This window comes from Pseudophryne corroboree, chromosome 6 (assembly GCF_028390025.1).
Source record: "Pseudophryne corroboree isolate aPseCor3 chromosome 6, aPseCor3.hap2, whole genome shotgun sequence".
Taxonomy (NCBI): Eukaryota; Metazoa; Chordata; class Amphibia; order Anura; family Myobatrachidae; genus Pseudophryne; species Pseudophryne corroboree.
In genome coordinates this window covers 379,770,416-379,783,836 of record NC_086449.1, presented here as the reverse complement: position 1 = coordinate 379,783,836, position 13,421 = coordinate 379,770,416, and the positions used below count along the sequence as shown (strand labels likewise).

At 44.4% G+C, this 13,421-nt stretch overlaps 1 protein-coding gene across 1 annotated transcript in view; it reads left to right on the top strand.

The window, feature by feature from the left end:
• The window catches only part of LOC134934577 (collagen alpha-1(VII) chain-like), an 817,258-nt gene that overhangs the window by 50,132 nt on the left and 753,705 nt on the right, over positions 1-13,421 (top strand). The window contains exons 8-12 of the mRNA XM_063929986.1: positions 3,583-3,712; positions 5,337-5,453; positions 5,775-5,930; positions 7,896-8,012; positions 8,544-8,690. Of these exons, the coding sequence (XP_063786056.1) occupies positions 3,583-3,712; positions 5,337-5,453; positions 5,775-5,930; positions 7,896-8,012; positions 8,544-8,690 (667 nt within the window). The remainder of the gene's footprint in view (positions 1-3,582; positions 3,713-5,336; positions 5,454-5,774; positions 5,931-7,895; positions 8,013-8,543; positions 8,691-13,421) is intronic.

The following is a 13,421-nucleotide window of genomic DNA, read 5'->3' as shown; positions in this document are numbered from 1 at the left end:
TATTACACATTATGCCCAGGCCCGGCGCTACCCGCTCAGCGAAGGGATGCAGTGCAGGGAGGCGCTGGGACAGAGAGGCGCTTTCCCTGCTCTGAATCCCTTCACTGCTGCGCCGTCCTGTGACTCCTGTCCCCCCTGCTGCTGCTGTGTCTGTCACTGTATGACAGTCACTGGCAGCAGCGTCTGCAGAATCAAAAACCTCCTGCCTCCCCTCCCCGTGTGACAGCGGCTGAGTACGGGACAGACGGGGGCGGAGCTTAACGGGCCGAAAGGGGGCGGGGCTAACTGGGACAGAAGGGGCGGAGCTACACTGACCAGGCTGCACTGCAGTACAGAGGGAGACTGGCTTAGGTAAGTGGTTGGTGTGTGTGTGTGTGTGTGTGTGTGTGTGTATATATGGTGGGTGGGTGTGTATGTGTGTGTATATATGTGTGAATTGTGTGTGTGAGGTATGTCTGCGTACGCGCACTTTATGGACGCTAGTACTGGGGGGGGCATTACGTATAATGACGCTACTACTGGGGGAGGCCATTACATGCAAGGACGCTACTACTACTGGGGGGGCATTACGTATAAGGACGCTACTACTACAGGGGGGCATTACGTGAAACTACGCTACTACTGGGGTGGCCATTATTTATAAGGACGATACTACTACTAGGGGGGAATTACGTATAAGGATGTTACTACTACTGTGGGTGCACTACGTATAAGGATGCTACTACTACAGGGGGGGCTTTACGCGTAACAACGCTACTACTACTGGGAGGGTGCATTACATATAAGGACGCTACTACAGGGGGGGCATTACGCGTAACAACGCTACTACTGCTGGGGGGGGCATTACTTATAAGGACGCTACTAGTACTACGGGGGAATTACATATAAGGAGGCTTCTACTGGGGGTGCATTATGTAAAAGGACGCTATTACTACTGTGGGGCATTACGTATATGGACGATACTACTATTATGGGGAATTACGTATAAGGACGCTTTTACTACTGGGGGTGCACTACGTATAAGGACGCTACTACTGCTGGGGGGGCATTACGTATAAGAACGCTACTACTACTTGGGGGCATTATATATAAGGACGCTACTATTACTCGGGGGGCATTACGTATAACAATGCTACCACTACTAGAGGGGCATTACGTATAAGGATGCTACTACTGGGGGGGCATTATGCATAAGGACGCTACTACTACAGGGGGGGGGGCATTACATGTAAAGATGCTACTACTGGGGGGGCCATTACGTATAAGGACGCTACTAGTACTGTGGGGGGGGGCATTACGTATAAGGACGCTACTACTACTAGGGGGGAATTACGTACAAGGACGCTTCTACTACTGGGGGTGCACTACGTATAAGGACGCTTCTACTACTGGGGGGGGGCATTACGTATATAAGGACGCATCTACTACTGGGGGTGCACTACGTATAAGGATGCTACTACTACTCTGTGTGCATTATGTATAAGGATGCTACTACTACTGGGGGGGCACTACGTATAAGGATGCTACTACTACTGGGGGGCATTATGTATAAGGATGCTACTACTACTGTGAGTGCATTATGTATAAGGGTGCTACTACTACTGGGGTGCATTACATATAAGGACGCTACTACTACGGGTGGGGCATTACGTATAAGATTTATAAGATTGTGCTACATTGTGGCGTAATTTTAAATGGGGGTACTATTGTGTGGCCATGCCCCTTAGTTGTGAGACCACACCCCTTTTCCCGGCGCACGCCAACGGAATATGGGAGGGCGCAATTTTATAGTTTGCAGGGGGGCGCCGAACACCCTAGCACCGGCCCTGATTATGCCACACACTGTAATGCTAATTACACATTATGCCACACACTGTAATGCCCAATACACATTATGCCAGACACCATAAAACCCATTATGCATTATGCCACACACCATAATGCCCATTAAACATTATGCCACACACTGTAATGCCTTACATATTATACCAAACACCGTAATGCCTATTACATATTATGCTACACACAGTTATGCCACTGACACCATTTTACGTCCCACACACAAAAATGCCTCTTATAAATTACGCCCCAGCTGTGGGCTGGTGTTACTGAGTACCACCACCATAATTCTTAATGGTACTCCGTACCACCCTACTTTTAGCATTGCCCAACACTTACTGCAGTACCAGTAATCAGCCTAAATCTTGATTATCAGAGAAATCTTTACTTTCCAGAGGAATTTCTTCCACAACTGCTACCTCTAATAAACAATTGTGACCATGCATATAAAATGCCTCTGAACCAAAAGAATATATTCAAAAACTTGTTTGTATGAATGGGATACTTGTAATCACACTTTCTTCAATAAGTTCTGAACTCTGAAGTATGATATAGAAGATGAAATGGGTTGGGTACAAAATATCGACAGTCAGGATCCTGACAGGCAGAAGACCCCAACGGCCGGTATCCCGGCACTTCCTGAAAAATTATTTCTACCCTAACCCATCCCTCCCTCCCACAGACTATTCTTAACCTCCCCCTCCCGCAGCCTAACCATAACCATTCCCCTTCCCGCAGCCTAACCCTATACCCCCCCCTCCCCCAGCAGCTTAACCCTGACCCTACCACTAGGGCCTAACCCCAACCCTGGTACTTACCTCCTGGGTGTGTTGGAATTCTGACCATCAGGATCCCACTGTCAGTCTTCTGACTGTCAGGATCCAGACTGTCGGTAGTTTAACAGCACCCCGATGAAATAAAGTGTAGTAAAGTAATACTGATAATGCATCAAATCACCATGATCAGGGGCATAGCCAGTACTTTGTGGACCCCATACAGATGGAGCTGCACTCATCTAGTGCAGCTCCATCGCAAACGTGCACTCCCGGCGGGACTAGATGATCTGGCGCCTAGCCCCGCTATGGGAGTGCACAGAGACGCTCCCATTGTAGTGAATGGGGCGCACAGACGGAGCCACGATTAGCGTGGCTCCATCTGTACCAACATTTTGAAGGGGCCCTTTCCCATTGCTTCTAGAGAGACACCTCTCCACAACAGTTGTTCATTTTTTGATCCATAATAGTGTTCTAGTTTGTTTTATGAACAATAGTAGTGTCCTAATTAAGTCACATTGTAGGGCTGCCAGTACACATTATGTAGCATAGTGCCCCAAGTAGGAAATACAGTGCCCCCAGTACATATTATGTAATTGTATAGTGTTCTCCTGTTCATTTTATACCACATTACAATGAGCAGGTCCATGGGCATAACTAGATATATTGTAAGCCCCAAGGCAAAAGTTTGTAAGGGCCTCTATGCATCACACAATGGTGAAAAATGTGTACAACACATGTATCTTTGACAGGGGAGGTTGGCCCCTCTCAGCTCTGGGCCCCAAAGCAGCTTCACTCCCTGAGCTCTCAAGAGGCTATGCCCTTGACCATGATGACATAAACATTTAAGTGCCTCCATAGCAAGTAAATAATGTGCTAGTGGCTTATCTGAATAGTCATAGTTCTTGTAATACTCATCAGAACTATGTAATAAATGGTCTTGTCAATCTATCTGTATTTGTTTTGTCAGATTATGTCGGACCGTGATAAGTACACTTTGCTGATGACGGATTTGAGGCCAACCACAGAGTATTTGTTCACAGTGTTGGCCATCTACCCAAATGTCATTGGGGACTCTGTAACAGTCAGAGGAAAAACAAGTATGTTTCTTACATTTTGATTTTTAAGCATTGCATCTGCTATAGGGAATCTAACTTTATATCTAACAAAAACCTTGCTTTGCCTGTTTTGATACTTGCTAAATTATAACTGTTATTTTATAAATAACTTGGAATCCATAAAGAAAAATTTCAAATTGCCAGTAAAATTCTAAGTTAAAATATTTTCACATAAGTGTACTGTACATATCATCTGGAGCGTAAAGATTGAACATACAGTATGAGACTAGTGTTTCTATTTCCTAGGAATCAAGACTATCTGCTGCTCTTAAAGTGATCAACAGCACAATGCAAATGTGATGTAGTTTTCATAAAGTTTTTTTTATCATTTAAATAAACATTATATGAAGCCAGGAGGGATCAAGCGTAGGGTATATCCAGTGTTTAATATCCCCTTCAGGAAGGTTTTTTTATTTATTTATTTAGGCTGTCACATAATCACTGTTCTTCTAACCTTGCAATAGGGAAAACAGTAGGACTGTGACAGTTCTTGGTCTTATTAAGTGCCAGGTTCAATGGGCTCTAAAAGAAAATATTTATAGCTGAATACCAGTTTTTAGGGGCATATGTATTCAATTGAAATTGCAGGAAATCCCCCTAAAATAGCCATTTTTCGGGGATCCCTGCAAAATCTAAATATCCCAAGTATTTAAGAAGGAGGAACCACAGCAGATAACTCAAATATCTGCTGCGGTCCCTTCATTCCTGGCCTCAATAGGGCTGCTATGCTGTCGCATTATGGAGCTTGACCCCGGACGCTAATGCAGTCTGAAGATGAAGTTAGTTTGTAGTAGTCTATAGACTAATGCTTCTCAATTTTTACCTCTCTGTTGCCCCCGGGCTAAAGTCTGCACATGAGTTATACACACATGGATGTCGCACCTGGAAGCAGAGTGATAGCTTAAACTATCACTCTATTTCCTGTTTTTTTGCTGGAATGGGCTCTTATCAAACAAGATCTTCTTCCTGGTATTATTTTTTTTATGTTGCAAATTACAAATATATTATGGGCCCCATTTATCACATGATAAATAGGGCCCTTAATCTCTGGCATCAGGGAAGTAGTGTAATAAAGAGAAACTTCCTACATGAAGCCAACCATGTGGGTGACTTCTGTAGTAGTAGGTTTTTGCTGACGTTATGGCCCACCAGCAGGGTCGAAATGGCCCACTGGGATACAGGGGAAATCCCCAGTGGGCTCCACTGCGTGAGGGTCCACCCTCTCCTCTAGAAGTCAGGTTCCAGACTGTGCACTTAAATTATACACTGTTGTCCTATTAGAGGATCAGTTACCTGGTTCACTTCTATAGAAACTACACCAAGATTCACCCTCTTGCCAGTCAAAGTGGGTGGTCATGACACAACTCTGTCCCGTCCTCTTTGTTAGCTTTGGGCTTTAACATACAGTAGTTCTGCCAGTGTTTGAAATAGCATTGTAGCTCTGCATTCAATCACTGTATCTGAGTTATTGCCACTGGATGACTTATTGTACAGTAAGTTAGTGATATTGTGGCTTTAGTACAAAAGAAATATTTACGTTTGTTTATAAGTGCAAAATAATGAAAACAAAGAATAATTTTTACTCTAATATAAATTTCTATGAAAGCTCCGGTACCTCCTGTAACAAATTTCCGTGTCACTGAAGAAGGACTTTTTGGTTTAAAAGTGGCTTGGACTCCTCCTTTGGGAAAATTGGATGGATTCAAGATCTATATCCCAAGATGTAAGTAACAAAAATATACTGTAACTGTCATTACAGTAAAATACTGAGCAATTGCAGAAATAAATGCAAGACTACAGAAAGCCTATGACAGAGGTAGGCAACCTGTTGCCCTCTAGCTGTTGCTGAAGTAACATCCCTGCCATCCAGAAATTGGCAGAATATGCTGGGACTTTTAGTTCTGCATCAGTTACTGTAGAAAGCAACATTTGTCTTAGTCTGAAATACTATAGTTACCTGCAGAAAGTCTGGAGCTGTCCAGGAAGCAAACTAGAGACGCTGTAAATACTGCTGTATGTCATTTAACGTTCTCTTTGGTTTTAGCCAACAGACCTGGGTTTACGTATGAACACAATTTAAAAGGAGATGTCTCCTCACACTCTATTGATAACTTAGAAGAAGATAAAGAATATACCATCAGTATCTATGCCGTATATCCTGAAGGACCAAGCCAACCTGTTTCCGCAGTGGGACGTACATGTGAGTTAGTTATCTTAGAGACAGCGGCAAATCAGATTGACTGATGTAGAAAACAAAGTTATGTGATGGAAACTCAGGATCTACATTTACAGAACAATACACTTTATATGGGTTGGATATGTGTTACCACCACTGGGGATCCCGGCGCTCAGCATACACACCACAGGATCCCGGCAGCGGAATGCCGGCGGAGGCGAGCGCAACAAGCCCCTTGCGGGCTCGGTGGTGAGCAGGTTCTATTCTCACTCTATGGGTGTTATATGGACACCCACGAGTTGGAATAGTCCCTGCTAGTTGGCATGCCAACTGTTGGGATTTAGAGGGGGCGGGATGTAGCCGTTGGTAATGTGACCGGCGGTCACATAACTACATCCCCTTTATATAAGATGTTATTGATTTTATTTCTAGTACAGCACAGAGATACTTATTTACATTACAGAAATGTATGTATCGTCCTGCAGTGCATACCAGATAACAAAAGCATTCATTGCCATCAGGAAATTTATTTAGTCTTGTTAACTAGTAGTTCAATTATAATTAAGACTTATACTGTGTATAAATTTAAATAAATAGTGCCATATAGTACTAAATCAGATATGACATTTCATAATGACTGGTTAACATGCACTTTAATACGTTCATAACTTTATTGTACTTAACCAATAATGACACCTACATAACTTAACTCTTTGTAATCCCTGTCCATTTAAATGGACATTATTAAAAAAAATTATTATTATTATTATTATTAATAATAATAATAATAATAATAATGATAATAATGATAATTAATATTATTTTAATGTAATAATAATAATAATAATAATAATTAAATAATCATTGAATGTAATAATACTGCAGTAAAGACTATTAAATAATGTAAAAATATATTTTTGGGGGGTTACTTAGGGCCTACTTTACCAGTGTCATCACTGGGATACACCAGAATCATGCAGTGGGTCATAAAGAGCTAACTTGAAAACTAGACAGATACATACAGACACTACCAACTGCTTTGGATTAATTGTCACAGCGTGTTATTTATAGTGGACCAAGGACCTCATTGAGCATCAGTGGCAGTTTTGCTAATTTAGCAAAACTGCAACTGCTTGCGATCGCATGCTGGGGGCCGCCCAGCAAAGAGCAAGGCTGCCCAGCATGCAAATACCCGCCAGTGATGCGGTCGCAATTCAATTGCAATTGCATCGCTGAATTAGGGATGTCCCTCTGCCTGCGCAGTCTAGCTGCAAAGGCAGGCGTAGGGTGGCCATGTTTTCCATTGCAGTGGCCGCATGTGGCGCCACGTGGCCACCCCAAAAATGGCGCCAACACGTCCCAGTTTTTTCCTGCATCACACCCGCAACGCTGCATTGCCGCCCCCACCCGCCCCGTGAACGCCCCTACCTGTCAGGGGGATGGAGGAGCAGCCTCAGGACTGTATGCTTTGATGAATAGGTGGGTTTTTAGTGCCCGTTTGAAGCTTTGCAAGGTCGGGGAGAATCTAATGGAGCTATAAATGTGCTATAAACAAGATCTAAAAAAGTCACTAAAGTAGAAATAATTGTTCATATATACAGTATATTTCTGACTCATATATTCCACTTTAAGAAAAGTTTTAAATTGACAATGATAAATAGTTCACACCTGCTTTATTAATAATTTTAATGATGTGTTATGTTCTAACAATTTTTTTTACTTTAATAATTACATTATTTTTACTCCATTGATTTGAATCAGCTACAAACTGGTAAAAAAATAACACATTTTTTTGCATACCCTTGAATATCACAGTGAATAGAGTGCCTCATGTACCTCATGTTGAGAGCCACTGCCATAGATGAACTGACAGTGTAATCTGACTTAAAACATGTAGTATTTGTGGTGTTGGTATGAGCGTCAAACAGTTCAGTGCAGTGAAATCTATAAGTATGTGTGTCACAGTAATTGCTTATGTATTTCTTGCAGTGAAGCTGCTCTCGGTAAAAAGCCTGTCACTGCGCAACATCACAACTGGAACCATTCGTGCACACTGGACTCCAGTCCGGGGTGCCACAGGCTACCGACTTACTTGGGCATCTGCAGGTAAGAACAGACATTAGAACAGTTTTTGAACTTAAACATACTCAATGCAACTTGCAAACTTTAGCTGATAAACTATATAATTAAACACATGTATATCAAGTTATACACACTGGCACAGAGGGGGGAGGGGGGGGGGGGGTACTAATTTCCAGGGCCTAGGCCTGATGGAGGGTTCTAGTGGGGGCCCAGATGCCCCACCCCTTACCTGGCAACAGCAGCTGTAAGTTTACATTATAATTACTGTATGACATTTTTGGTCATTTTAACTACTACAAAGAATAATGTGTTTTGCATCTACAAAGAATAATGTATTTTGCATAGGATTATCACTAGGGCGTTAGACTTCAGGCTTGGCTGACTGGTCATTAGAATTAAGATTTGATCCAAATTTGTAGTTTTTGGCTGAATTTGCTTGAATATTTTGTCAAACAACTTTTGTATTGGCTTTTACTGTCATATAAATTGTCTATAGGCTCAGGTATATCCATGTTTTTTTGCTCCTTACTATTTTTCCTTCTTAAACATAAACAGAGGGATACGACCAAAACATTAACCTGGCTGACAGCTACTCTCAGTACTTGATTCAAGGGCTGCAGCACGACACTGAATATACAGTAACTATCAACCCAATCTTTGTAGATGTAGAGGGCCCCGTAGTTACTGCTAAAGCTGTAACCTGTGAGTATTTTCTATTCTAAAATGTTATTTTTAATAGTGTATGTGTTTGAACAGCCTACAGTAAATTGTAATTTGTGGAGGAAATGAAATCAATTTCCAGTGTGTAACTTCTCAACAGATCTATGTTAATGGAATATTACCAAATATAATATTATATATTTTAGTTGGAAGATATTGGTGTAACATCCAGTAAATAACTTTTTAACAATGTATTTATAGTAAATAAAAATTTCTGAACGATCTATATATACAAGCCGGTATTCAATTACCCGCGAAGAAACATCGGGAGCGAAAAACGGACGTTTTTTGTGATTTTTCCCGATGTTTCTTGGATATTTTTTTTTCAGGCTATCCAAGTAGGTCACCTGAAGAAAAAAAAAAGTTCTTCCAAAAACACACTGGCTCAGTGAAACCTGTTTGTTTTCCGAAGAAACAGCCCCGTTCTAAGACAAAAACGAATCTATGTTCAGGGATTTTGCTTCACCTGCCTATTTTGCTTGCTTTTGCTTATCGAGGCAAATTGAATAGCCCCCGTTGACACAAAATCCCACAATTAATGATCGCTAGTAATTGAATACCGGCTATAGTTACCTGTCCTAAACATTACAAATTGTAACCAATTGGTTAAACTCATGTACTGTGAGGAAATTAAATCATCCCATAATCAAATTATTTGCAATGTTACTTATGATGACAAGCCTACATTACAGTAGAATAGTTGTGCTGTATACCTTCCGTTTGTTTCTCTAACGTCCTAAGTGGATGCTGGGGACTCCGTAAGGACCATGGGGAATAGCGGCTCCGCAGGAGACTGGGCACAAAAGTAAAGCTTTAGAACTACCTGGTGTGCACTGGCTCCTCCCCCCATGACCCTCCTCCAAGCCTCAGTTAAGATTTTGTACCCGAACGAGAAGGGTGCACACTAGGTGGCTCTCCTGAGCTGCTTAGTGAAAAGTTTAGTTTTAGGTTTTTTATTTTCAGTGAGACCTGCTGGCAACAGGCTCACTGCATCGAGGGACTAAGGGGAGAAGAAGCGAACTCACCTGCGTGCAGAGTGGATTGGGCTTCTTAGGCTACTGGACATTAGCTCCAGAGGGACGATCACAGGCCCAGCCATGGATGGGTCCCAGAGCCGCGCCGCCGGCCCCCTTACAGAGCCAGAAGACAGAAGAGGTCCGGAAAATCGGCGGCAGAAGACGTCCTGTCTTCAACAAGGTAGCGCACAGCACTGCAGCTGTGCGCCATTGCTCTCAGCACACTTCACACTCCGGTCACTGAGGGTGCAGGGCGCTGGGGGGGGGCGCCCTGAGACGCAATAAAAACACCTTGGATGGCAAAAAATGCATCACATATAGCTCCTGGGCTATATGGATGCATTTAACCCCTGCCAGAATACATAGAAAAACTGGAGATAAGGCCGCCGATAAGGGGGCGGAACCTATCTCCTCAGCACACTGGCGCCATTTTCCCTCACAGCTCCGTTGGAGGGAAGCTCCCTGGCTCTCCCCTGCAGTCACTACACTACAGAAAGGGTTAAAAAAGAGAGGGGGGGCACTAATTACGCGCAGTATTAAAGATACAGCAGCTATAAGGGGAAAAACACTTATATAAGGTTATCCCTGTATATATATAGCGCTCTGGTGTGTGCTGGCAAACTCTCCCTCTGTCTCCCCAAAGGGCTAGTGGGGTCCTGTCCTCTATCAGAGCATTCCCTGTGTGTGTGCTGTATGTCGGTACGTTTGTGTCGACATGTATGAGGAGAAAAATGATGTGGAGACGGAGCAGATTGCCTGTAATAGTGATGTCACCCCCTAGGGGGTCGACACCTGAGTGGATGAACTGTTGGAAGGAATTACGTGACAGTGTCAGCTCTGTATAAAAGACAGTGGTTGACATGAGACAGCCGGCTACTCAGCTTGTGCCTGTCCAGACGTCTCATAGGCCGTCAGGGGCTCTAAAGCGCCCGTTACCTCAGATGGCAGATATAGACGCCGACACGGATACTGACTCCAGTGTCGACGGTGAAGAGACAAATGTGACTTCCAGTAGGGCCACACGTTACATGATGGAGGCAATGAAAAATGTTTTACACATTTCTGATAATACGAGTACCACCAAAAAGGGGTATTATGTTCGGTGAGGAAAAACTACCTGTAGTTTTCCTGAATCTGAGAAATTAAATGAGGTGTGTGATGATGCGTGGGTTTCCCCCGATAACAACTGATAATTTCTAAAATGTTATTGGCATTATATCCTTTCCCGCCAGAGGTTAGGGTGCGTTGGGAAACACCCCCTAGGGTGGATAAAGCGCTCACACGCTTGTAAGGGCTCTACCCTCTCCTGAGATGGCCGCCCTTAAGGATCCTGCTGATAGAAAGCAGGAGGGTATCCTAAAATGTATTTACACACATACTGGTGTTATACTGCGACCAGCAATCGCCTCAGCCTGGATGTGCAGTGCTGGGTTGGCGTGGTCGGATTCCCTGACTGAAAATATTGATACCCTAGATAGGGACAGTATATTTTTGCCTATAGAGCATTTAAAAGATGCATTTCTATATATGCGTGATGCACAGCGGAATATTTGCCGACTGGCATCAAGTCTAAGTGCGTTGTCCATTTCTACCAGTAGAGGGTTATGGACACGACAGTGGTCAGGTGATGCGGAGCAACATGAGAAGACGCCGTATTATCAGGCGCAGTCTTTTCGTGGACAAGTGGGCAAAAGGTTCCTCATTTCTGCCCCGTGACAGAGGGAGAGGAAAAAGGCTGCAGAAATCAGCCAGTTCCCAGGAACAGAAACCCTCTCCCGCCTCTGCCAAGCCCTCAGTATGACGCTGGGGCTTTACAAGCAGAATCAGGCACGGTGGGGGGCCCGTCTCAATGAATTTTAGCGCGCAGTGGGCTCACTCGCAAGTAGACCCCTGGATCCTTCAGGTGGTCCACGGCACCCCGGGTCTTTACCAAGGTAATGGCCGAAATGATGATATTCCTTCGAAGGAAGGGAATTTTAGTTATCCCTCACTTGGATGATTCCCTGATAAGGGTAAGATCCAGGGAACAGTTGGAGGTCGGTGTAGCACTATCTCAGGTAGTGTTGTGGCAGCACGATTGGATTCTCAATATTCCAAAATCGCAGCTGGTTCCGACGACTCGTCTTCTGTTCCTAGGGATGATCCTGGACACAGTCCAGAAAAAGGTGTTTCTCCCGGAGGAGAAAGCCAGGGAGTTATCCGAGCTAGTCAGGAACCTCCTAAAACCGAGCCAAGTCTCAGTGCATCAATGCACAAGGGTTCTGGGTAAAATGGTGGCTTCCTACGAAGCAATCCCATTCGGCAGATTCCACGCAAGAACTTTCCAGTGGGACCTGCTGGACAAATGGTCCGGGTCGCATCTTCAGATGCATCAGCGGATAACCCTGTCACCAAGAACAAGGGTGTCCCTCCTGTGTTGGTTGCAGAGTGCTCATCTTCTAGAGGGCCGCAGATTCAGCATTCAGGACTGGGTCCTGGTGACCACGGATGCCAGCCTGCGAGGCTGGGGAGCAGTCACACAGGGAAGGAATTTCCAGGGCTTATGGTCAAGCCTGGAGACATCACTTCACATAAATATCCTGAAGCTAAGGGCCATTTACAATGCTCTAAGCTTAGCAAGACCTCTGCTTCAAGGTCAGCCGGTGTTGATCCAGTCGGACAACATCACGGCAGTCACCCACGTAAACAGACAGGGTGGCACAAGAAGCAGGAGGGCAATGGCAGAAGCTGCAAGGATTCTTCGCTGGGCGGAAAATCATGTGATAGCACTGTCAGCAATTCCGGGAGTGGACAACTGGGAAGCAGACTTCCTCAGCAGACACGACCTCCACCCAGGAGAGTGGAGACTTCACCCAGAAGTCTTCCACATGATTATAAACCGTTGGGAAAAACTCGACAGGTATTGCGCCAGGTCAAGGGACCCTCAGGCAATAGCTGTAGACGCTCTGGTAACACCGTGGGTGTACCAGTCAGTGTATGTGTTCCCTCATCTGCCTCTCATACCCAAGGTACTGAGATTGATAAGATGGAGAGGAGTAAGCACTATATTCGTGGCTCCGGATTGGCCAAGAAGGACTTGGTAACCGGAACTTCAAGAGATGCTCACGGAGGATCCGTGGCCTCTACCTCTAAGAAGGGACCTGCTCCAGCAAGGACCCTGTCTGTTCCAAGACTTACCGCGGCTGCGTTTGACGGCATGGCGGTTGAACGCCGGATCCTGAAGGAAAAAAGGCATTCCGGATGAAGTCATCCCTATCCTGATCAAAGCCAGGAAGGATGTAACCGCAAAACATTATCACCGCATTTGGCGAAAATATGTTGCGTGGTGCGAGGCCAGTAAGGCCCACGGAGGAAATTCAACTGGGTCGATTCCTACATTTCCTGCAAACAGGAGTGTCTATGGGCCTGAAATTGGGGTCCATTAAGGTTCAAATTTCGGCCCTGTCAATTTTCTTCCAAAAAGAACTAGCTTCAGTCCCTGAAGTTCAGACGTTGTAAAAGGGGTACTGCATATACAGCCTCCTTTTGTGCCTCCAGTGGCACCTTGAGATCTCAATGTAGTTTTTGGGTTCCAAAAGTCACATTGGTTTGAACCACTTAAATCTGTGGAGTTAAAATATATCACATGGAAAGTGGTCATGCTGTTGGCCCTGGCCTGGGCCAGGCGCGTGTCAGAATTGGCGGCTTTATCCTCTAA